The following is a 23,522-nucleotide window of genomic DNA, read 5'->3' as shown; positions in this document are numbered from 1 at the left end:
ACAGAAATCAAGCCTATAGAAATGTCTTATCACAGTGAGTGATAATGGCATAGTGACTTAAGTGGAATTAATCTTGAAATGTCCTATCACAACAAGTGATAGTGGCATAGTGAATTAAATTAAATTAAACTTGAAATGTCCTATCACAGCGAGTGATAGTGGCATAGTGAATTAAATTAAATTAAACTTGAAATGCCCTATCACAGCGAGTGATAGTGGCATAGTGAATAAGCCGTCATTGTTTATATTTTTTTTTTCGTTTTTTTATTTTAAATTTGCGTCGACTACTGATCAGTATTTGCTGCTATGCGAGCGCAATCGAAATAATTCTAGATACCGTGCGAAAAGCGTTTAATTAAAGTGGATTAGGTCTACTGGAGAAACCACTAATAAAAAAAAAACGAGTCAATGTCTTACCTCTTGGGTGGCTGGGAAAAGACACGCGGAAAATAATTAATAATTTATTTGTAATTTAATAATATTTAAAACCGGATTTGGATCATATATATTTTTTTTTTTACACTATTACCTGAGTAAACCTTTGAATACATATATAATAAATCATTAACTAAAATTTGTTTTTATCTATTTTAGGCAAAAAAAAAAATTGAATAGAACATTTTATTTGATAAGAGAAATTAATGAGTTTGTTTTTTTCATAGCTGACATGATTTATCATTTATTTATTCCGGTTTTTCCAATTAGATTGTACAACATATGACGTATTAATATTTGATTCTGGACCTTTTTCCTTGATGATTTTTTGAATAATAGATATTATTTTTTTTTTAAATGTTCTACTTATACTTCAAGTTCATTTGGAGTAAATATAAGACGGTCTTATTTATTTAACATTGCTGAACAATTTTAAAACAATAAATAATCATTTTTTTTAGCAAAAAATTCAAACAGAAAATTGATAATCCCGCTTTATTCTATATCCAACATGGCGGCATTTTACGTCACAAAAAAACTTTTTTTCTATTTCAGCCATTCTGACATTTTAATTTACAAAAAAAAACAAAAAAAATAACGAGTCATTTTTTTAATAGTAATCAGCAGATTATTGATATTAATAAACAAATTATTATTGATGCTAAAACAGTATATAATTTATAAATTAAAAAAAAATAAAAAATTTTAAATCAGTTGTAATTTGCGCCACTAGAGCCAAATAAATGTCAGCCACTGACAGCTGGAATCAGCTGACTTCCGTTAAATCCACCATTTTTTTATTCTTGATCTACGTAGTACAACAAATAAATATAAAAAAAAAAAAAAATATATAAAATTGAATACATTTGTATGTTTTCAAATTAAAAAATATTATATTTATTTTAGATATAATAATTTAGCTTTATTTTTCTCATAGTTGTTTGATAATTTTATTTTGAAAGACAGCAATGATTTTGACTTTTTAAAAATTTTATATATGGGTCACGTGATAAATAATGCTTAGAGTGCTTAGATTATTATTATTTTTCCAGGTAGAAAGCATCATATTCAATCATATTGTGAAATTGTAAACATTAGGCAATAGATACGTCAACAACACTCAACAAACCTAGGTTCCACGTAAATTTGATCAATTTTGAGGATAATTTGCAGTGAGTGACACGAAATTATATAGGTATATCAGTTTGTTAAATAATGTGTATTGTCTTTCATAATTTTTACTCGATAAATAATTGTAGTTGATATAAAAAATTATAAGAGTAATAATTACAATTTATAACAAGTAGTTTGAAACACATGCTGATACAATAATATAGGTTATATTTATTAATAGAATAATAATAATTATTAATATTATTTCAGAAAATTGTGTTGGCTTGGTGGTTGAATTATATAAAAATATCAAAACAATCATGGATTGTACTGCAGCTACTGTACAACATTGTAATGTTGATGAATCAACTGATGAAGCATTGATAAATATTCTTCTTGATAATGATTGCCTTGCTGAAATATTATCATATCTTACTCCAATGCAAATATTACAAACACCATTAGGTTATTATATTTATTTGAAAATTACTTCTTCACATTGTTATGATTTTATGTTTATATATTTTTTTTAATTTTCAGTTTGTAAAAAATGGCAAACTGCAAGTTTTCTTGCTTGGAAAAATATCAAAGCATTTTATTGGCAACGATGTCTTTATGAAGAAAAATGTTTAATATCAATATTATCAAAATGTGGTAATTATTTGGAGTATATGACACTTAAAGGTGTCGATAATGGATGTGCTCCTTTGGTGGAGCCTGATCAATATGACATTTTTCCAATTATTAGACAGTATTGTTCAAATCTCACATATTTGTCAATTACTTTTCAAATATGTGCCAGGCGTTGTGATTTAATAGATTTACTTTTGAATGTGAAGAAACTAAAGTATATTAAATTACATAGGGGTGCTGACTGTGAGTTGATGAAAGATCCACTACAAGTATACGAATCAATGTTGAGCGTGATTCCAAAAGATATTGAAGAAATTCATTGTTCATTGAATAAGGACATTCTTGTTCCTTCAAAATCAATTGTTGCTGTAAGTTTTATTTAAACTTAAATAGTTAAATATGAAATAATTGTAAACTTATGTATTTTTTTTCTCAGTCTCTTGCAGAATTCACTGCTATCCGTTGTCTTTCACTTGAACGTTGGAAACTTGACCGCAGTATTATTAAAATGATAACACAAAAATATCAACCACTAACTTATCTAAACTTAGACGGTTGTGAAATTAACTATGATGATTTGTTATCAAAACTCATCCACAGAATGTCACATACTTGTAAAGTTTTAAAACTTCCATTATCTAACAATCATCCTAACAACTTTGAATTTTTGACAAAATTTGAGATGTTAGAAAGTCTAGAAGTTACTGATCCAAATGATGATGTTATTATGAGTATTTCAAACTACTGTGAAAATATAAAAAATTTGAAAATGGTTTCAAAATCTCAAACAATTACCAGAAACAGTCTAAAAAGTTTAGAAAAACTAAAGAATCTTGAATCTTTACATTTGCAAGTAGAACTTATTGATGATAGTTTTCTTGGTAACATCAGTGAACACTGTAAAAAAATTAAGCAACTAGTGATTTTATCACCAACGTGCCGCCAACTATCATGGTCAAAAATATCTTTAAAAGAAATATCAAAAATGAAGAATCTTGAGGATTTATCAATTGGTTCTTCAAACAATATTGATGATGTAGAAATTATAGTAAAAAGTTGCAAAAAATTAGAGCGCTTTTTAATACTTCCTGAAAGAATGATATCAAAGAATTGTTTCAATAGCTTAATGCAAATTGCAAACTTAAAAATATTTAATTCTGAGTGGTTTCCTGATATAACAGATAAAATAATTATTAATTTAAATATGAATAAACTGACGGAATTTTCGTGCAGTGGATGTGGTCGATTAAGCGATAGGAGTATTAAACAAGTTATTAAAAATTGTCCAAATCTTAAAATATTGGAGATCGATGGAAATGACATGACAGAAAATGTTATAATTTATGCTGCAAAAAAAACAAGAAAACGCACTAATCATACTATCTTATCGATGCTTGTTGATCAATTTATGCTCTGGAGTTTTCAACAGTCTTGTTTTTACATAAAAGATAAAAACAAGTCCATAAATAAATCTCCTTATTTACATCTTATAGAGTAAGTGTAAAAAAAATAAAATACTCATTTTATTAGTTTTTAAAATAATAACTTTTTTGTACTTTATTTCAATTACTTTTTTGTTTTGGTTTCAGAGCGTTTAATTGAAGCTGGCATCCTAAATGTTGATGACTCTCAATTAAAAACATCAACAGATTTTCAATCAAAATTACATTTATAAAAAAATATGTCAAAATAATATATTCTTAATTTTTAATTTTTCTATTTTTTCTAAGCCTTATAAAGAATAATATAAATAAATAAATAAATTCAATCATAGAAATTACAGAAAGATAATATTTGTTTTTATTTTAAGATAAAAATATAATTCATTTTTTTAATTAAAATTAAAAAATAACTACCCAGGTGTAAAACAAATTTAAATTATACTTAAAAAAAATAATTTAATAATTGTCAAGTTACCGATTGTGAGTTTCCCATATAGTTTCATAATATTCCACCAAAAGCACTGAAATTCATGACTCATCGAACAGGTCTATTATTATTGTTGTGAATATTGTTGTGATGTCCCTTCAAACAATATAAACTCCAAAAACTTTTTTTTAACATATCAAAATTTTATACTCGAATTTTATAACTTAAAAAAAACAAAAAAAAAGACCCCATATTAATTAAAAGTCTATAACAATATTATCATTAATAATAAAAATTAATTGAACAATGTCTGATGATGGTGGAAATGTTTTGTTTGTCAGGGGAAATGATCAAGTAAGATAAAAATATTATTTTAAGGTTATCTTTGAAAATACACAATGTTTATGTTTATATTATTGTTTATCAATGACTGATCTATTATTTTAAATTCACTTTGATAGGATAATGATGACAATGACATTTGGGATGATACATTGCTCATCAAAGCCTACGACAAAGCTGTCAATTTGGCCAAGGAAGAAGTAGCAAAACGACTAAGTCTAGAGACAAGTAGCAATAATGTTTCAAAGAAATCATCAACATCAAAACAACAACATAATAAAAAATCACAAAAGGTAGTTAAATTAAACAAACTAATATTTTTAAATTACTCAACAAATAATCAAAGACAAAAAATGATTTAATTTTTTTTTTTTTTGTCAATTTAGAAATGGACAGTTGGATCACCATGTCGAGCAATATATTCAGCTGACAATGAAGAATATGAAGCCATAATAACTCACATATTTAACAACAATTCTGGCACATGTATTGTCAAATTTGTTGGTAAGATTCAATAAAAACAATCTAAAAAAAAACAATAATAATAAACGTCAAAATTAACAATAAATTAGTAATGAAAAAAAATTAATTTTTCAGGATATGGAAATACTGAAAAAGTTCAACTATCATCATTAACAGAATCTGAAGGTTTAGCTAGTCAAACAGCTCAAGCTCAAGAAGCTGAATCATTGAAAGCATCATCTGACATTTATTCTGAACCAGAAATTCCTGAATTTATATCACATGATCAATCATCATCATCATCACGTAATAATAATGAAAAAATGGATTACATTGAATCAGATATACCAAAAAATTCACACAATAATTGCTATCAAGATACTGGTTTATTTTCATCATCGTCATTTGGCTGTGCTCCACCAGCACCACCACTACCACCACAATTAATGGCAAGGCTACCAACAAATGATGCTGATGCACTATCAAGTATGCTTATGTCTTGGTATATCAGTGGTTTTCATACTGGTTTTTATCATGGTATGAAACAATCAGAAAAAAATAATACTAATAGACAAAGAAAGTGATGAGTTATATTTTTAATTTTTTAAATAAATATTTGATAATTATTATTGACTAATTTTTGTTTTTGTTTTTGCTTTTTTTTTTTTAATTATAATTTATTATTTCTAGACTCCCAAGTTTTATATTTATCAGCTAAATTTTTAGCTGTTGGATAAATTAAATTCTTAGCTTCTTCAAGTGATGCTATTGAAGAAATTAATTCTGGAGGTTTTTCATTGTTTGATATATTTTTTTTAACTGACATAAATTTTCTAAATTGTGTCATCCAAGCTTCTTTGCATAATTGTTTTAAATCAGATCCTGAATAATATTCAGTTTCTATAATTAATTGTTCAAATGATTTTTCTCTATGAAGATGAGGATCTGTATAAAATTCTAATATTTTACGACGACTTTTTTCATCTGGAAAATCAACAAGAATATGTTTTTCAAGACGTCGAAGTAAAGCTGAATCAAGACTCCATGGAGAATTTGTTGTTGCTAATAATATAACATTTGTTTTTTCAAGTGATATTAATCCATCGAGTCTTGATAATAATTCTGATCTAAAACGACGTGATGGCTCAGATGTAATTCCACTTGTGTTTGTATCACTTGTTATCCAATCAATTTCATCAATGAAAATAATCGAGGGTGCTTGATGTTTTGCCAGTTCACATAAAACCTTGAAAATATTATTCATCATTAACATTATATAAATTAAATAATATTACATTTAATATTTAATTTACATACTCTAATGTATTTTTCAGAATCACCTCGCCATTTGCTGATCAAACTACTTGCAGTTATATTAAAAAATGTGCAATTACACTCAGTTGCAACAGCTCTTGCAAGCATAGTTTTTCCTAAATTAATAATCATTATTATAAATCAATAAATAAATGTTTTATTTCTGTTTTTACCAGTTCCAGGTGGTCCATAAAGTAAAAAGCCTTTCCAAGGTGAAAATTTACCACAAAAAAAATTTGGATATTTAATTGGATATGTTATTGATTCTTGAAGAATTTTTTTACAATTATCAAGACCCAAAATATCATTCCAGTGTACATTTAAATCTGTTAAAATAATTTCCTGTAAATGATAATCAATGATTGACGTTGGATGGGAAAATAAAAACAAGGTCAAGGCTAACAAATTTTTGCGATCACAGTGTACCTTCATTATGGAGTCAGCAATGTCACGAAATTCTGAACCAGGAGAATACATTTCTTCAATTGGTCGTATGATTTTTACATTTTCAATAATATTTAAAGATCCTTGAGATTTACCAGATGGTACACCAGGTATTTGAAAGACAGTCATTCCAAAATTATCATCAATATCTTGAGATTTATTAATTCTTTTTTTTTCTTGTATCATTTCATCTGATGTTGATTTTTTTTGTGACTTTATTTTATTGACTTTACTGTGTAAAATTATCAAATCATCAATATCAATTTTATTTATAAAAAATAATTTTTTACCTCAATGAAGAGTCTGACTGACACCAGGAAATTGGATTATCAATTTTTTTACATAATTTTGGCAATCGATTAAACTTTGACATGTAATAATCTTCATAATCCAAAAGTATCGAATCAAGATCAATATTATCACATACTGCTATGTCCGGTGTTAATTTAGCTTCGTTAACCAAAACCTCAGAACTATCCCTCAACCTTTTTAAATTAAAAAATCAATCAACAACTGACATTTAAAAACTATTACTCTCATCAACTCACCCTTCACGTCTCAAATAATCTAAAATAAGATACAATAAATTTTTTCTACGTCCTTGAACACGTTTTTCTTCCTTCAAAAAAAAAGTAAAAAATTAATAAAACAATTTACATTTTTTTATATATAAAATTATAAACAAACTTTTTCTCTCAACACATGTTTCATGCGATTTTCCAATCCTTGAAGTGAAAGACAATCCGTCATATTTTTTAATTATTTAAAATAAATATTATAAATAAAAAAATGTAAATTTTATTATGTTGCTATGGATTCGAAATAGCTTTTCTTCCGGATTAAAGATCAAACAAATCCATCACCAATTCAAATGGAATAAAAGAAATAAAAAAATCAATTTGACATGATGATGTTTTTATTGAATTATCATCAATTGTTTTATATTATTTATTAATATTTTTCATGCATATTATCAACAATATAAAAAATATAAATAGTTGCGGTAGGTCGCGTGTCTTCTTGACATTTTACTGCGTCGATAGTTTTTATTTCGCGCCTAGAATACACGCTAGTATAAAAAAAGGGAGTGAGTTTGTTGTTGGGGGTTTTATAGACTATCAAGGGGTAAGAAGAGACAGTTGGGAAGGATTGCAATGCATCCCCTACAAAAGGGTAAATTTTTAAATATATATATCTATCATGTTGGTGCAGTATTCAGTGTGAGGCAAAGCAGGTAACCAAGTAACATGTTCGATCGAAACTAGACCAGTACAACTTGATAACTTGGTGGCTCGTCATTACTGCGACAGATAAAAAATTCCATCCCGTTATTATTATCAATTAATTAATATTATTTCATTTTAAATTATTAAATAAATATAAAAAATTAATTTTAATATTTAAATCTTATTTTTTTTTAAATCAAATAGACACTTGTTATTTATTATTTTTATTTATAAAAAATATTTTGGATCATTCCATTTATCAATATTATTTTTTTTAAATTTATTTATCACTATAATGTATTTTTTTTTTACAACTTGTTTGTGTTAACAAGTGAAGGACAATTAATTTTTATTTAAATACAAGGTGAAAGGGTCATGTCTCAATTAGATCCAATAACAAGGATAAATTATCAATAGAGTGTACCAGTGGGATAAATAAATAATAAATATTATTTTATAAAGTGTATGATTAATCAAAATTATAATAATGAAATTTGGATTTTTGATAATATTAAACAACAATTATACTCAACAAATGGTAATAATAAATTTATAAATAATTTATAATTTTATATTGACCTTTTAAGTTATAATATTTATTAATATTAATTTTTTAACTGATAAATTTATCAGTGGAAAAGTTTATTTATATACATGTTCAATGTTCATGTATTATAATTTTCGTGTAAATTGCGCGTGTGTCACTGGGTCACGAGTTTTACCTCATGCAGCTGGTGCATTATACAGTATAGCAAACTTGTACATGAAATATTTAAAAACTAAATTTTTAATTTATTATTTATTTTTTTTTACAGGTGATATACGCCAATCAACCCTAGCAAGGTGATTTAAAATCATCACAAGAAATTATTTTTTTAATTAGATATAAAATACAAATAAAAAATATATAAAATTATATTGTGATTTAAAAAAATATATATTAATTAACAATGTGGAGATTGAAGAAACAAATAGTAATATTTAATTTGGCCTTGGTGATTATATACTCTTCCACGTGTATCAGTGAGTTTTAAATTAAATATAATTAAGCCAGATTAAACTCATTAATATAATTTAATTTTTTTTTTGTTTGAAGATGCTTTGGAAGAAAATTGCACTGATTTTCAAGGTGGAACTGTTCGTCATGGACTTTTGTATGTGCCTGGACCAGCAGTATGCAGTCTGTGTGTTTGTTATCATTCTGAGCCAATGTGGTGTCAGGCCATTTACTGCTCACCACCCTATGTAAGTATAAAATTATTATTTTATTATTATAAAAATGAATAAGTATCAAAAAAAGCTTTTTTTAAAAATACCTGTATGTCATCAAATTAAATAGGTCACACGTGTCACTGAAAAATGAAAAAAAAAAAAAGAGAAAAATGTTGACATTAGCAGTTGAATAAAAAATATGAAATAAATTTTTTTTTAAATAAATTAAATTAATATTTAATTAATTAGGATTATTGTTTAATTAATAGATTAAATTTTTTGTGGTTTTGTTGAGAGTTTAATTATTTTTTTTCATTAGAAATGCAAAAGATTTCGAGTTGGTGAAAGATGCTGTGAATTTGAGTGTCTCAATGGTACAGAGGGTGATACAAGTAGACGATTATACACAATACCATCATCAAGTCCAACTAAATATTCATTGTTGACAAATATTTTAATTATAACAAGTTTACTTATGACGATAAAATTATTGCCACATCAATGGTCATATCAATGATCCAAATTATTAGCTTAAAAAATATTATTAAAAATATAAAAATGAAAGGTGATATACAAGAAGAGTGATAAATGCTTGTTAAAGTGCCTGACTCGATAATTGGAGACTTCAAGTATCGAGTTATGATGAAATAAATTTAAAAATGTGATTATTATTATTTTATATATTAGCTTTTATTTTTTAAACACGAAATAATGTCCCAGTTAACGAGTCAAGTAAAATGCAATGGGAGAAATCGATTTAAAAAAAAAATATAATGAAAATGAAATCGTCTGTTAGATAGGATAAATGCTGAAACATAATAATTAATATAAATAATAATAACGAAATAATAAATTTAAAAAAAAAAATTAGATAATTGAAATTAAAAAAAATTAAATTTTGTTTGTGAATATGAAAATAATTAAGTATAAATATTTTCGTAAAATTTCTCGTATTAAAATCAATAATCTTGATATTCAGATTACGAATTATGCATCACATATCACGCTTTGTTGCGAAGCAATAAAAATAATTTAAAAAAAGAAAAAATCATTTTACACAATTAAAATAACAGAATTATAAATCATAAATTTTAATTTTACATAATTGAGGCTATTTTTGATCTGCAATTTGGTGTGTCAAATGGCCTGAGGGTTGCAGTGGACCCAAAAATAATAAAATAAATAATTAAATAGAAAATAATAATTCGATCCATCCGTGCTTCAATTTTAAATAATATTTTAAGATACTGCGCCACTTTTATTAAATATCTTGATCGTAATATATTTTTACGAGACTCGAGTCATCAGTGCCTATGCAAAAATGATATATAATTATTTTGGAATGATGTAAAAAATAAAAATTTAAAAAATTATTAAGAGAGAGAAAGATATTATTAAAGTTGAGTTGATGAATTTTATGGTGCAATATTTAAGTATTTAATATTTAATTAGTTTTAATAAAATTTTGGGTATTAAAATAGGTTTTTTATTACGTTAATTTAATCGACTGAATTGATCGAGTTAAAAAAAACATTTTAAAGAAAAAAAAAACAAAGATATTTTATCTACTTCTAATATTTGCTTTGTGCTGAAATTTTTTCCTCACAATATTTTATTTCTCTTGTTATAAAAAAAAAAATAAAAGATATTTTTTTTTTTTGGTAAATATAATTAATTACATTTATTTTGCTTAAAAATTGGAATTTAAATTCTTACTTCCTCAACTATAAAAAAAATATGTAAATAAAAAAAAATGTAATAAAAATTAAAAAACAAAAAAAAAAAACTATTTTCCCTGACCAGAAATATTTGTCGTTTATTTTTTCTTTAATTATTTACTAACATATTTTTATTGCAGATTTAAACAACAACTATTTTTCAACGTTTATTATTTTATTCTATTCGACATATTTTTATTAACAAAATAATTTTTTTCCAAGTTTTTTCCTTACTTATTTACCCATAAAAGTATATTGGTTTATTCTTAATTTTTTAATTAATATACCTTGTTAATTAATTAATTTTTTATGTGAAAATTTAGTTAGATAATTTTACCTATTTATTATGCTTACTTATTTTGTTCCCCTGTTTTAATTATTTTATTTAAATCGATATATTTTTTATCTTTGATTTTTCCTGTTAATATTAAGAATAATTAAATTATAAAATAATTATAAATTATTTATTCTGTAAAATTGTATCATAAATATCTGTTCGTCTCTGTTTTGAAATTGGTATTTGTTTTCTCACGTCTTCCACCTCTGACAAATCTAAACACAAAAAAAAACCAAATCAATATTTATTTAATACCTTCAAAACTTTTTTATTATTAATTAAAAAAATATATTATCATTATTACCTATATCAGCAACAATAATATTTTCATCAACTCCCAAATCACAAATGACCTTGGCCCATGGACTGGTAAGTTGACTGTGACCCCAAGCAATGTATCCAGCGCCAGAACCACGAGCTGGTGATACACAAACAACATAACACTGATTGTCATTTGCCCTTGACCGTTGTAACAACTCCCAGTGCAATGGTCCAGTTGTCATATTAAATGCAGCTGGATAAACCAACATTTGGCAACCTTTATGAATAAATTATATATTTATATTTTTTAAAAACATGAATATTTAAATACACCACACGATTATTCGTATATTTATAATAAATTTAAAAATCAATTTTTAATTATAAAAAATAACATTTTCTTTATATTCGTAATCAAAGATTTTCATCTACTTGAATAAACATCTTATTAAATTTTTCTTTAGAAATTAAATGTGCTGTTGTCTTGAAAGTGCTACTTAACACGACATTTCTAGTTGATTGATTTTTAGATAAATATTTTTATGGTATATAATTACTCATTTATTAACTGATTAAAATAATTTATCTCTTTGAAAAATCAATTTTACTTTTTTTAGAATAAAAAGTAAAATTGATTTTTTAATCAAATGCAAATATCAAGTAATTAATTATTTAAAAATTTAAAGCAACATTATGTTTTGATTAAAAAATTCTACTATTAAATTAAAAAATCGAAATTATTACCTGCATTACGATAGAGTCGAGCCATTTCTTCAAAACGAATATCATAGCATATTCCTAGGCCAATTTTGCAACCCTTAAAGTTAAAAGTATTCAAGTCATTTCCTGGAGATAATGTTTCAGATTCGAAAAATGTTATCTTGTCCTTGATGTCAATATCAAAAAGATGCATCTTTAAATAAATAAGAAAAAAAAATTGTATTTAAATTATTGCCAAAAATATAACGTGCCAAATATTTTAATTTATTTTTTTATTCGTTGTTTTATTACTTTTCTGTGTTTTATAACAAATTGTCCTTGATCATCCCAAACAGTACAAGTATTGAATAACTTATCACCATCTTTTTCTGGAATTGTACCACCAATAACACAAATTCCATTGTCTTTTGCAGCTTTTGATAGTTCAATGGATGTTTCACCTCCAGGTATTTCCTCTGCATATTTTTTGAAATGTTCTATTGATATGTAAATAGAAATAATTAATTAATTAATTATTATTTTTAAGATAAACAAGTAGTTAAATAAATTATTTTCAACTAACGTGTTCCATATGGTGAATTGAAACATTCTGGTAATACAACAATATCTGCATGTAATTTTTTAGCTTGTTTTATAAATGACACTGCACGTTGAATATTTTCAGACTTATCAGTGCCAACAGAGAGTTGGGCCAGGGCCAATTTAAATGCTGTAAATGGTAAGAAAAATTAATAATGCAACTGGATGTCATTTGGCTGTTAACAAAAAAAAATGAGTAAATAATTGAAATATAAATATAAAATTTATGTACTTGACATTGCTCTTGTCCCAATGTTACTTATATTGGAGCAATTTATTCTCAGCATTATGAAAATCGACAGGTTATGTTTTGATAACAACAACATCCAATAAGACCAGAGTTAGTAATCATCAAATGATACAATTTTTTTGATCTTTTAATTATGTTATTTTTTATCTGGTGACTTTGGACAGTCAACTTTTGTTATCATTCTCTTTGAATTTTTGTTTTTCCAGTAGATGATGATCACTGCTGCCTGTCTCTACTATTTATTTAGACAAGAAAACAATATCAGCTTTTAGTTTTTCAACTTGTTTGATATATAGAACTGAACATTGAATATTTTTGAATTTATCAGTGCCAAAATCAAGTTGGGCAAAAGCCAATTTAAATACTGTAAAAAGTAAAAAAGTAAAATATAAAAAAATCATGAAAAAATAAAAATAAAATGTTAATGGATTTTGATACACTGCCAGATAATTTTTAAGACTTAAAAAAATTTTAAAAGTTACTTGACATTGCTCCTCTTTCGAATTTTACTCATGTTAAAAATTATAAATATTGACAGGTATTTAATATCAATGATGACACTATTATATCACGAAAAAATATTTTTTTATTACTTAAAAAAAAAAAAGAAAAATTAAACATCAAATTATAGACTGAATAGTTTAATTATTTCTTTTTGTAATTGTTTTTTTGAATTATTTTAAATTTTGTACATAAATATAATTCAAGATCTTGATCGTTTATGTTTTCTACTATGTTTTTTTTTTTCTGGTGATTCAGAACGATCTCTTCTGTCTCTTGTTCTTTCACGATCTTTTTTTTTACTCTTTTTACTTGAATGTTTTGATGAATCTCTATCATGATGTTTACTTTTTTTCTTTGATTTTTTTTCTCTGTAATTATCTTCACTGTCTGTTGATGATTTTCTTCTTCTACTTTTTCTATCTGATCCACTGCTATCATCATCATATTTTTTAGATTTTTTATTTAAATCAATTCTCGAAGTATTATCATTTTTTTTTGTTGACTCTTCCTTTAATAATTTATTTTTGTGCTCTTCATATTGTGACGCATCTACAAGCAGTTGTGATGAAATCTGTATTAATTAATTTGAACATTTATATTACGTTTTTTTTTTTTATTAAAAAAAAAAACAAAGATGATTAATACTTACTCAAGACTTTTGCATTTTTATTATATTCAGTTCTTGTAACTGGTACAACAATACTAGCAATAAGAGACACTGAATTTCCAGTAAGTCCAAGTTTAACAATTATTCTTCCTGCATCTTCATCAAAACCTTCAAGTTGTCCATAATAATGATTATATTTACCAGCTAATATTTTAACATAAGCACCAACAATTAATTTTAATTCTTCTTCTTCTTTTGTTTTAGGTTTTGTATATTTAAAGTCATTCATTTTTAAGTATTTATCAGCACCAAGACCCATTCCTTTGGGTCGTAACAAGTCTTCAGGATTTATTATTATTGTGCTGAAAAAAATAAAAATAAAATTATATTATTAAACAATTCATTTAAATGTTTATTTAATTTGCAACTTACTCTTTATGTTTGGCTTCATCAAAACCCATACCACGCAATAATGCAAGTCCATATTGTTCAATTGGTATATTTTCATAATCATCCAGGGTTGACTCCTTTGCACCAACTAAATCAGCTTGATCATTTATTGGCACTGTAAAATCTTTTTTAATTTCATTTTGTCCAGGTTCTTTTGTTGAATCTAGAAGGATTTCTTGTGCAGCCATTTCATCCAGAGACAGAGGTTTATTTTCTGTTTCTTGTTTAATTTTTGATACATCAATGGGAGTGTCATTAACAGATGCATTACCATTTTGATTTTCAGAATGATCAATTGGCTCTTTTTTAATATTTATTTTTCTTTTGGATGTGTTTTTTTTGTCTTTTGGCTCGTAAATGTCAGCATCAACTTTATTTAGTACTCTATCATGCCAAGTTTTACCACCTTTCATAGGTATCACCAAGACATTGTTTTTTTTTTCTTCTTCACCACCACTGTAATCAACAAAATTACTTATTAGAATAATCAATTCTCTTCTCATACAACAATAAATGAAATATTAAAAATGATAGATAATTTATTTAAAAAAAAACTTACCCAATAACTTTAATTGATTGATCATCAAGACATTTAATAAAATCTATTTTTTCACTTTGTTGTACTACTGTACTTTTTAAAGGTGCTTTTTTTAATGACTTTGAAAAACCAAATGATATTTTCTTTCCTTCTTGTGCCATTTTACAATTTATTTAAAAATAATGTATTTTAAAAAAATAACATGCAATTCTTTTATCTTAAAATATTAATAATTATTTAATCATACTATTAACAAATTTTTAAGTTTAATAATTTCTGTGTTATTATAAACAAACGTCTAACATACGTACAACAACAATGTTTGTATGTCAATAATCAATATTGAGGTTATGATTCCAAAAACATAAATAAATAGATAAAAATGATTTTCATTTTATCGACATATGACAAGTCAGATAGAAAAGAATTCAAATATTCAAAAATCCATTTTCCACACTCATTTTCTCGGAAAATATAGCTGATAAAAAAATAAATCTTTCAAACAATGCGAAACGTTACAAAAATAAGCTCAAAAAAATTGATTAGACTTCACCTAATTGTCTGAATATAAACAAATATATAGAATCAAAAATATTTTTAATTAATGCCAATGATATATTTTAATATACACTAATTATAATAATTAACAATATTAATTTGCAATTATAATTTTTAATTAATTTTAATTACACAAAAAGTTTTCCATTTTATCTCTAGCTGGACTAAATTTTGTAAATTTATTTTGCCAATTTTGCAAGTGTATATTTGATATTATTTTAGTTGATATATTAATATATAACCCCCCACTATATTTAAAAATTTATAATAAAAAAAAAAAATTAAATAAATAAACAAGCTGTTCACGTTTTGGGCGCATGCGTGACCTTGTGACAAGGTGACCGTTTTCAACTTGTACAGTCAAGAGGGGATCATTTCTGGCCTGAGCCAGACACTCATCGCAACTTGTATTAAATTATTATTCGTTATATTTCATTTGATACATCATCAACATCAATAAATAATAAATATAGTTTATATAAAATTATAATTAATAATAGTGATCATATCATAACGAGTGTGATCAATCATGTCGTCGAAAGATTCTGATAATGAAAAAAGAAAACAAATATCTGTACGAGGAATTGTCGATGTTGTTAATGTGACAAATTTTAAAAAAACATTTAACCGGCATTTACATTATACTCTTGTTAAAGATCGTAATGTTGCAACATCAAGGGATTATTATTTTGCACTTGCACACAGTGTCAAGGATAATCTTGTCTCAAGATGGATCAGAACACAGCAGCACTACTATGAAACTGATCCCAAGGTAACTTTCTTTCTTTCTATTAAAAAAATTAATTAATTTAAAAAAAAATTGTTCATGTAATTTTAATTATTAGTTTTTTTTTAAATTTTTTTCATTGAGTCAAAGTTTCTTTTTTTATATTTTTCGCTGAGAGACAATTTGACCTTGGCCTCGATCATTTGAAGATTGAAATCATGACAATTGAGAGCATATATTTCTTGAGCCACTTAATGTACGATAATAGATCTATTGTCAATTTATATCACTATGATCATCAAAAATATATGCTCATAAATTTCTTGTAATATTTAAAAAATTTATTTCATCAAAATTTGTTGTTGTTTTTAATTTTTACTCAATTTTTCTATCTATTTTTTAAACAGGAAAATTATTAACGTTGTTATTTCGATTTCTATATCGAAAAAAAATTTCGAAATTTATTTGTAAATTTAAATACTATTTTTGTTGGAAAATGTTTAAGTTTTTTTTGTCTTTTTTGGAGCTTTTAATGTTGTATTATTTATTTAAAAATAAATTTGTTTAATGTATAAAAAAATATTAAAAATATTATAAAAAATAATGTATAGAAATAAAACCGGTAATTTATTTTTTATATTCTAAAAAATAATATGCTTCTTATCAATAAATGTTTTTATCTCTAAAACAACAAAATAATTTTTTTCTTATTTTTTAGATACTCCTCAAATAACAAGTAACAAAGTTCAATGAAATAATAATTATTTTAAAAATAATAACATTGATTATTAATAATTGGCTACTGTGATATTTATATTAGACTTTGATTCAATATTAATTAGTTTTGTTTTAGATAATAAAAATTATTTATAAACTCTATGATAAATAAATTACTAAATTTATTTATACTGGCAATAATATTGACGCCAAAATTTTCATAATATTATTTAAAACTTTGCCAACAATATTTGTCTATTATGAAAGACCATAATTTTTTTAATTTAAAAAAATTTAAAAAAAAAAACTACTACTTACTGCTTTTAAAAAATACAATACAAAAATAATTTTATTTTAAAAATATTTAAAATTATTTTTGTAAATGAAATTTAACTCATTTTCTAATTTTGGATTTTTTTTTTTCTACCAGAGAGTTTACTACTTGTCATTGGAGTACTATATGGGAAGAAGTCTTCAAAATACCATGATAAATTTAGGCATTCAGGGTGCATGTGACGAGGCAATGTACCAGGTGAAAAAAAAATTTTTTTAAAAACAATATAAATATCTTTAAAATACAAATTAATTAATGTACTATTTTGAATCCAGATGGGATTGGATATTGAAGAGCTTGAAGAACTTGAAGAAGATGCAGGTTTAGGTAATGGTGGTCTAGGACGTCTTGCAGCATGTTTCTTGGACAGTATGGCAACACTTGGTCTTGCTGCTTATGGTTATGGTATTCGTTATGAATACGGTATATTTGCTCAAAAAATAAAAAATGGTGAACAAATTGAAGAACCAGATGATTGGCTTCGTTATGGTAATCCATGGGAAAAAGCACGTCCAGAATTTATGCTTCCAGTTAATTTTTATGGTCATGTTATTGATGCACCCGAGGGTAAAAAATGGGTTAATACACAAGTTGTATTTGCAATGCCATATGATAATCCAATACCTGGTTATAAAAATAATCATGTTAATACATTACGTTTATGGTCAGCAAAATCACCAATTGAATTTAATCTTAAATTTTTTAATGATGGTGATTATATTCAAGCTGTATTTGATCGTAATTTAGCTGAAAATATATCAAGAGTATTATATCCAAATGATAATTTTTTTGAGGGTAAAGAGCTACGTTTAAAACAAGAATATTTTATGGTTGCTGCAACATTACAAGATATAATACGTCGTTATAAATCAAGTAAATTTGGTTCACGTGATCATCATAGAACTGATTTTGAAGAATTTCCAAGTAAAGTTGCTATTCAATTAAATGATACACATCCATCATTGGCAATACCAGAATTAATGAGAATATTAATTGACGTTGAGGGTTTATCATGGGAAAAAGCATGGGATATTACAACAAGAACTTGTGCATATACAAATCATACTGTATTACCAGAAGCATTAGAACGTTGGCCAGTATCATTATTAGAAAGTATACTACCACGTCATTTACAAATTATTTATCATATTAATTTTTTGCATCTACAAGAAGTTGGTAGTAAATTTCCTGGTGATTTTGATCGTCTTAGAAGAATGTCACTTGTTGAAGAAGACGGTGATAAACGTGTTAATATGGCACATTTATCAATTGTTGGTAGTCATGCAATAAATGGCGTTGCAAGATTACATTCAGACATTTTAAAAGCAACATTATTCAAAGATTTCTATGAATTACATCCAGATAAATTTCAAAATAAAACAAATGGTATTACACCAAGACGTTGGTTATTATTATGTAATCCAAATTTATCAGATGTTATTGAAGAAAAAATTGGTAGTGATTGGACAGTACATTTAGAACAATTACAACAATTAAAAAAATGGTCAAAAGATCCAAATTTTCAACGTTGTGTTGCTAAAGTTAAACAAGAAAATAAAATGCGTCTTGCTGAATTTTTAGAAAAAGAATATGGTGTTAAAATTAATCCAGCATCAATGTTTGATATACAAGTTAAACGTATACATGAATATAAACGTCAATTATTAAATTGTCTTCATATTATAACACTTTATAATCGTATTAAAAAAAATCCACAAGCACCATTTGTTGCAAAAACAGTTATGATTGGTGGTAAAGCAGCACCTGGTTATTTACTTGCTAAAAAAATTATTAAATTAATATGTTCAGTAGCAAATGTTGTTAATAATGATCCAATTGTTGGTGATAAATTAAAAGTTATTTATCTTGAAAATTATCGTGTTACTTTGGCTGAAAAAATTATTCCTGCTGCTGATTTAAGTCAACAAATATCAACAGCTGGTACTGAAGCATCTGGAACTGGAAACATGAAATTTATGGTAATTTTTAATTAATATATAAATTAATTAAATTGTACATCATTAATAACTATATATTTAATTTTATATTTTTCTAGTTGAATGGTGCATTGACTATTGGAACTCTTGATGGAGCTAATGTTGAAATGGCTGAAGAAATGGGACATGAAAATATATTTATTTTTGGTATGACTGTTGATCAAGTTGAAGAACTTCAAAAACGTGGATATAATGCATGGGATTATTACAATAAATTATCAGAAGCTAAACAATGTATTGATCAAATAACTGGAGGATTTTTCAGTCCAAATAATCCTCATGAATTTCAAGATATTGGTGATGTATTGATGAAATGGGATAGATTCCTTTTACTTGCTGATTATGAAGATTACATGAAAACTCAAGATCGTGTCAGTGAGGTATATCAAAATCCATCAAAATGGGTTGAAATGGCAATCAACAATATTGCATCGTCTGGCAAATTTTCATCAGACAGAACGATTGAAGATTATGCCACTGAAATTTGGGATGTTAAACCAACATGGAAAGCTCTCCCAGATCCTCATGAACCACGTGATGTCTAAATGATATTAATTATCAATGAAAAAAAAAAAAAACGATTTAATATCATTTTACAAAATGAATACTCACTTTTATTTAATCATAAAAAAAAAAAAACAATAAACAATAACAGTTTCGTACTCTTTAATGTAACAGATTAATTTAGTTTTCTGTATTATATCTCAAGCCTTGTTTGTTGGTGAAACATGGCATTGATGATATTTTAATATTGATATATAAAAACAAAACTTTTATTTATTTTATATAAATTTATAAAAGTAATTTTACTTATCAATATTTTTAACGGAAAATTATTTAAATCATGTAACAAGTAATTGGTTTTTTTTTTAATTTTACATGTTTGTTGATTAACAGTAACATTGCTCAATAATAAAAACAACAACAAAAATAAAAAAACAAACAAATTAATTTTAATTGATAAAAAGAAAAAAAAAAAATTTACCAAAGTTTGTTAATATTATTGCACTGTCTACATGCAAATGTGTTTTAAAAAAAAATTCTAAAAACCTGCCATTAAAAAAGAGCAATTTCTACTTAAAATATATCAAATATTTTTAATACTCAGAGTCTCAATAATAAAATTAAAAAAAATATATTTACATAATAATTAATTTGACAATATTGTCATAGAAAATTTTTAAATCTTTAACAAAATCTATTTGATATACAATTTACATTTAAAAAAAAATATATATACAAATGAAAATTGAATAAAAATTTATTATTGTATGAAAAAAAAATTTTTTAAATATATGTATTGTTGGATAAAGGTGTATTATAATTATTTATTCATTTCGAAATATGTGTTTATTCTTTTTGGCATGGAAATTTTTATATCATGTTTAAATTAGATTTACCACATGTGTGTGACATCACCACACATACGCTTATGTACGAGGGAGGTGATTTAAATAAATGTGTTAGTGAATTATCAACAATGTCAGATACCAGACGAGATCAGGCATTTCGAAATTTTTCTTATCATGATGAAGATGCCATAACAATTGTAAGTTTAATTATTTTATAATATATTAAATAAGCATAGTGTTAGAAAAAAAAATTATATCTGAATAGTTATAAATAGAAAAATTATAAAAATTATTGTTATCAAATAGAAATCAGTGCATATTATAGAAACGTAGAAGATATTTTATTTCTATGTTGTGACGTTAGAGGGAGAGTAAAAATAGTAATAGTAATAAAATTTAGTTGAAAAAATAGAAATTTATTACTTTTATTATTAGAACATGATAATAAAATTTGTTTAATTTTTTTTTTAATCATTTTTTATGTAAAACTCATTATATTCTTGTATTTTTATTGAAAATTTTATTGACAACAATTTAATTATTATTATTTATTTGTTTACAAATTTTTTCTTCAAGGATGAGTCATGTCCAATTCAACTCAAGCCAACAACAGCAATTATTTTACTTGGATATGTTCCAAGTCATGCTAAAAGGTAATAATTATTACAAATTAATATTTGACTAATTTGAAAAAAAATATATTAATGTTATTTTTATTTTGTTATATAGTTTTGCAATAAATTTGAGAGCAGCTGGAAATATTGCATTTCATTTGAATCCTCGACTTGATCGTGGATATGTCGTTAGAAATTCGAAAATAAAAGGATGTTGGGAAGAGGAAGAGACATGTTCACCAGCAGCATCAACTGGACATGTATTTAAACGACAATCATATTTTCATATATTAATATTTTGTGGTCCAAAAGAATTTCAGGTAATGAATTTTAAAAAATAAATAAATATAAATTAATAAATTTAATTTTTAATTATTGATATTCATTTTAAAAGATTAGTGTCAATGGAGAACATTTTTGTACATTTACTTATCGATTACCCCTGGAATTAATAACACATTTTGATTATGATGGTGATGTGGAAGATATACGTGCTCGTATAACAAATTGTGAAGTATATCCAGATTCAAAAATCATAAAAAATTTTAAAAATTATCAATTGACTGATCAAGCACCACTTTTGAATAATTTAACTGTTCCAATAAATATTGAACTTGTTGAAAATTTTAAACAAGGTGGAACAATTTTCATCAGAGGCAGATTAAAGCTTTTACCTCATTCGTAAGAATATTTTTTTAATTATTATAAATTGATAGTAATAATAATTTTAATTGAAATTAATTATATTTATTTTATAGCTTTACTATTAATCTTCAACGAGGACCACTTATATATCCTCATCCAGAAATAGCACTGCATTTAAATCCAAGATTTTTATTTGGTAATCGTCCATCATGTGTTGTGATGAATTGCTGGACAAGTGGATCCTGGTGTCGTGAAGAAAGACACGAAGGACATTTATCTTGGGGACCTGGACGTGATTTTTTACTTACGTAATTATATTTATAATTATTATTTATCAACAAAACATATAAATATTTCTTTTTGGCTTCCTTTTATTTTATAAAAAAAATAATTAGAAATTTTTTTATCTTTAGGATTCGTTGTGATTATGATACTTATGTCATTTGGCTTGATAATAAAATGATTGGAGAATTTAGACATCGACTAGAACCATCAATTGTCGACACTATAAACATCACTGGTGACATTGTGCTTCACCAAGTTTCTCTGGCTTTTAATGATTAAAAAAAAAGTTAAATTACTGCCAAACAAAAAAATCGAAATTTATATTCTAGTTTTTATATTTAAAAAATTAAGATTTACTTTTTTTTTTTTCTTGCAATTGCACTTGTGTTCTTCTTTTTCTAAACTTGATTAATGATTAATTATTTTCGTTGTTATTGAAACAACAAATTCAATGGCCTTAAAATGTGAAAATCAAAACGAAAAAAATATATTATTATTAACCAAAGTTGATTGTTAAATCAAAGCACTGTTATGTTAAAAAAAAATATATAGAATATTTCAAAAGTACTGATTCAGTCAATAATATATATAAAAATATTTTTTCATATTGATACTCTTAAAATACCAATGAAAATATTTTTACAAATAATATTGTTCAATATTTATAATAACTTAATAATATTAATTCAAAAATATTGATAATAAAAATTATATTTTCATTGTCAAATATAATTTTTCATATTAACAAAAAAATAAGTTGTAAATTGATTGTTAAAATGGTTAAATAAAATATACATTGTTAATAATTAAATAATTTTTAAATATCATTTTTACATATATTTAAAAATAAAAAATAAAATATCTTGCATGAATTTTATGATAATATTAATGTATTTTCTATTTTTTATTTTGTTAATTTTAATATTGGAATTAAGAATAGAACCGACAATTTTCATAATGTTATTTTAATGACAAGGATAAGATACTGCTGATGATTCATTTTGACACGACAGTTTGATAGTTAACATCCAGTTGTCAACAAGTAAAATAGACTTCTACATGTTAAATCACACTGATCACAACATTTTAAATTTTATTTATTCAAAAACTATTGAATAATGCCAAATAATCATCGAAAAGTAGCATTTAAAAATTTTTTATACCAAGATGACGAAGCTGTACCACTTGTAAGTAATAAATCTCCAATATTATCAATTAATTTTTTCAATAAATAAATAAAACACGAGTTAAAAATTCCAGTGATTTTTTAAGACAATAA

At 24.7% G+C, this 23,522-nt stretch overlaps 8 protein-coding genes across 8 annotated transcripts; 5 read left to right on the top strand and 3 right to left on the bottom strand.

The window, feature by feature from the left end:
* Window positions 1-1,502: 1,502 nt before the first annotated feature.
* LOC122860352 lies at window positions 1,503-3,967 on the top strand. Its single transcript, XM_044164135.1, has 5 exons — window positions 1,503-1,630; window positions 1,819-2,013; window positions 2,089-2,549; window positions 2,618-3,675; window positions 3,771-3,967. The coding sequence occupies exons 2-5, from the start codon at window positions 1,869-1,871 to the stop codon at window positions 3,781-3,783; spliced, it is 1,677 nt and encodes a 558-aa protein (XP_044020070.1). The 5' UTR covers window positions 1,503-1,630; window positions 1,819-1,868; the 3' UTR covers window positions 3,784-3,967.
* A 194-nt stretch (window positions 3,968-4,161) lies between these two features.
* LOC122860351 (survival motor neuron protein) lies at window positions 4,162-5,487 on the top strand. The gene is made up of 4 exons (XM_044164134.1): window positions 4,162-4,404; window positions 4,512-4,685; window positions 4,779-4,896; window positions 4,990-5,487. The coding sequence occupies exons 1-4, from the start codon at window positions 4,357-4,359 to the stop codon at window positions 5,436-5,438; spliced, it is 789 nt and encodes a 262-aa protein (XP_044020069.1). The 5' UTR covers window positions 4,162-4,356; the 3' UTR covers window positions 5,439-5,487.
* A 37-nt stretch (window positions 5,488-5,524) lies between these two features.
* LOC122847570 (katanin p60 ATPase-containing subunit A-like 2) lies at window positions 5,525-8,329 on the bottom strand. Its single transcript, XM_044145357.1, has 7 exons — window positions 7,300-8,329; window positions 7,161-7,231; window positions 6,902-7,097; window positions 6,595-6,840; window positions 6,342-6,510; window positions 6,172-6,284; window positions 5,525-6,100 (listed from the first exon to the last, which is right to left on the bottom strand). The coding sequence occupies exons 1-7, from the start codon at window positions 7,360-7,362 to the stop codon at window positions 5,525-5,527; spliced, it is 1,434 nt and encodes a 477-aa protein (XP_044001292.1). The 5' UTR covers window positions 7,363-8,329.
* Window positions 8,330-8,653: 324 nt separating this feature from the next.
* Window positions 8,654-10,864, top strand: LOC122860350. The gene is made up of 3 exons (XM_044164133.1): window positions 8,654-8,861; window positions 8,935-9,083; window positions 9,370-10,864. Exons 1-3 carry the CDS (start codon window positions 8,789-8,791, stop codon window positions 9,565-9,567), a joined length of 420 nt encoding a protein of 139 aa, XP_044020068.1. The 5' UTR covers window positions 8,654-8,788; the 3' UTR covers window positions 9,568-10,864.
* On the bottom strand, window positions 10,644-13,266 carry LOC122860347 (omega-amidase NIT2). The gene is made up of 6 exons (XM_044164132.1): window positions 12,898-13,266; window positions 12,649-12,795; window positions 12,378-12,562; window positions 12,111-12,279; window positions 11,410-11,643; window positions 10,644-11,320 (listed from the first exon to the last, which is right to left on the bottom strand). Exons 1-6 carry the CDS (start codon window positions 12,989-12,991, stop codon window positions 11,229-11,231), a joined length of 921 nt encoding a protein of 306 aa, XP_044020067.1. The 5' UTR covers window positions 12,992-13,266; the 3' UTR covers window positions 10,644-11,228.
* A 349-nt stretch (window positions 13,267-13,615) lies between these two features.
* Window positions 13,616-15,349, bottom strand: LOC122860346 (G-patch domain and KOW motifs-containing protein). Its single transcript, XM_044164131.1, has 4 exons — window positions 15,036-15,349; window positions 14,459-14,932; window positions 14,069-14,388; window positions 13,616-13,968 (listed from the first exon to the last, which is right to left on the bottom strand). The coding sequence occupies exons 1-4, from the start codon at window positions 15,173-15,175 to the stop codon at window positions 13,619-13,621; spliced, it is 1,284 nt and encodes a 427-aa protein (XP_044020066.1). The 5' UTR covers window positions 15,176-15,349; the 3' UTR covers window positions 13,616-13,618.
* A 387-nt stretch (window positions 15,350-15,736) lies between these two features.
* On the top strand, window positions 15,737-20,693 carry LOC122860344 (glycogen phosphorylase). Its single transcript, XM_044164129.1, has 4 exons — window positions 15,737-16,344; window positions 17,447-17,548; window positions 17,626-19,329; window positions 19,407-20,693. Exons 1-4 carry the CDS (start codon window positions 16,102-16,104, stop codon window positions 19,890-19,892), a joined length of 2,535 nt encoding a protein of 844 aa, XP_044020064.1. The 5' UTR covers window positions 15,737-16,101; the 3' UTR covers window positions 19,893-20,693.
* LOC122860345 (galectin-6-like) lies at window positions 20,658-23,054 on the top strand. The gene is made up of 6 exons (XM_044164130.1): window positions 20,658-20,896; window positions 21,276-21,352; window positions 21,429-21,633; window positions 21,708-21,994; window positions 22,072-22,266; window positions 22,372-23,054. The coding sequence occupies exons 1-6, from the start codon at window positions 20,729-20,731 to the stop codon at window positions 22,520-22,522; spliced, it is 1,083 nt and encodes a 360-aa protein (XP_044020065.1). The 5' UTR covers window positions 20,658-20,728; the 3' UTR covers window positions 22,523-23,054.
* Window positions 23,055-23,522: the final 468 nt, after the last annotated feature.

Source organism: Aphidius gifuensis, linkage group LG1 (assembly GCF_014905175.1).
Source record: "Aphidius gifuensis isolate YNYX2018 linkage group LG1, ASM1490517v1, whole genome shotgun sequence".
In the NCBI taxonomy this organism is placed as follows: Eukaryota; Metazoa; Arthropoda; class Insecta; order Hymenoptera; family Braconidae; genus Aphidius; species Aphidius gifuensis.
Note: the sequence above shows the minus strand (reverse complement) of the source record. Positions and strands in the feature narration are given on the sequence as shown.

Bases quoted from the DNA above. Each gene is read 5' to 3' on its own strand.
- LOC122860352 (XM_044164135.1), top strand. From the start codon at position 1,869: ATGGATTGTACTGCAGCTACTGTACAACATTGTAATGTTGATGAATCA. The intron at 2,014-2,088 runs GTTATTATATTT...TTTAATTTTCAG, and splicing joins AATATTACAAACACCATTAG to TTTGTAAAAAATGGCAAACT. The intron at 2,550-2,617 runs GTAAGTTTTATT...TTTTTTTCTCAG, and splicing joins CTTCAAAATCAATTGTTGCT to TCTCTTGCAGAATTCACTGC.
- LOC122860351 (XM_044164134.1), top strand. From the start codon at position 4,357: ATGTCTGATGATGGTGGAAATGTTTTGTTTGTCAGGGGAAATGATCAA. The intron at 4,405-4,511 runs GTAAGATAAAAA...TCACTTTGATAG, and splicing joins TTGTCAGGGGAAATGATCAA to GATAATGATGACAATGACAT. The intron at 4,686-4,778 runs GTAGTTAAATTA...TTGTCAATTTAG, and splicing joins ATAATAAAAAATCACAAAAG to AAATGGACAGTTGGATCACC.
- LOC122847570 (XM_044145357.1), bottom strand. From the start codon at position 7,362: ATGACGGATTGTCTTTCACTTCAAGGATTGGAAAATCGCATGAAACAT. The intron at 7,232-7,299 runs GTTTGTTTATAA...TTTTTTTTGAAG, and splicing joins AACATGTGTTGAGAGAAAAA to GAAGAAAAACGTGTTCAAGG. The intron at 6,511-6,594 runs GTACACTGTGAT...TATCATTTACAG, and splicing joins TTGCTGACTCCATAATGAAG to GAAATTATTTTAACAGATTT.
- LOC122860350 (XM_044164133.1), top strand. From the start codon at position 8,789: ATGTGGAGATTGAAGAAACAAATAGTAATATTTAATTTGGCCTTGGTG. The intron at 8,862-8,934 runs GTGAGTTTTAAA...TTTTGTTTGAAG, and splicing joins ATACTCTTCCACGTGTATCA to ATGCTTTGGAAGAAAATTGC. The intron at 9,084-9,369 runs GTAAGTATAAAA...TTTTTTCATTAG, and splicing joins TTTACTGCTCACCACCCTAT to AAATGCAAAAGATTTCGAGT.
- LOC122860347 (XM_044164132.1), bottom strand. From the start codon at position 12,991: ATGTTGTTGTTATCAAAACATAACCTGTCGATTTTCATAATGCTGAGA. The intron at 12,796-12,897 runs GTACATAAATTT...TACCATTTACAG, and splicing joins TGGGACAAGAGCAATGTCAA to CATTTAAATTGGCCCTGGCC. The intron at 11,644-12,110 runs GTAATAATTTCG...TTATTCATAAAG, and splicing joins TCGACTCTATCGTAATGCAG to GTTGCCAAATGTTGGTTTAT.
- LOC122860346 (XM_044164131.1), bottom strand. From the start codon at position 15,175: ATGGCACAAGAAGGAAAGAAAATATCATTTGGTTTTTCAAAGTCATTA. The intron at 14,933-15,035 runs GTAAGTTTTTTT...TGTTGATTACAG, and splicing joins CAATCAATTAAAGTTATTGG to TGGTGGTGAAGAAGAAAAAA. The intron at 13,969-14,068 runs GTAAGTATTAAT...AACTGCTTGTAG, and splicing joins TAAAAATGCAAAAGTCTTGA to ATGCGTCACAATATGAAGAG.
- LOC122860344 (XM_044164129.1), top strand. From the start codon at position 16,102: ATGTCGTCGAAAGATTCTGATAATGAAAAAAGAAAACAAATATCTGTA. The intron at 17,549-17,625 runs GTGAAAAAAAAA...TTTTGAATCCAG, and splicing joins GTGACGAGGCAATGTACCAG to ATGGGATTGGATATTGAAGA. The intron at 19,330-19,406 runs GTAATTTTTAAT...ATATTTTTCTAG, and splicing joins CTGGAAACATGAAATTTATG to TTGAATGGTGCATTGACTAT.
- LOC122860345 (XM_044164130.1), top strand. From the start codon at position 20,729: ATGTTTAAATTAGATTTACCACATGTGTGTGACATCACCACACATACG. The intron at 20,897-21,275 runs GTAAGTTTAATT...TTTTTCTTCAAG, and splicing joins ATGAAGATGCCATAACAATT to GATGAGTCATGTCCAATTCA. The intron at 21,353-21,428 runs GTAATAATTATT...TTTGTTATATAG, and splicing joins GTTCCAAGTCATGCTAAAAG to TTTTGCAATAAATTTGAGAG.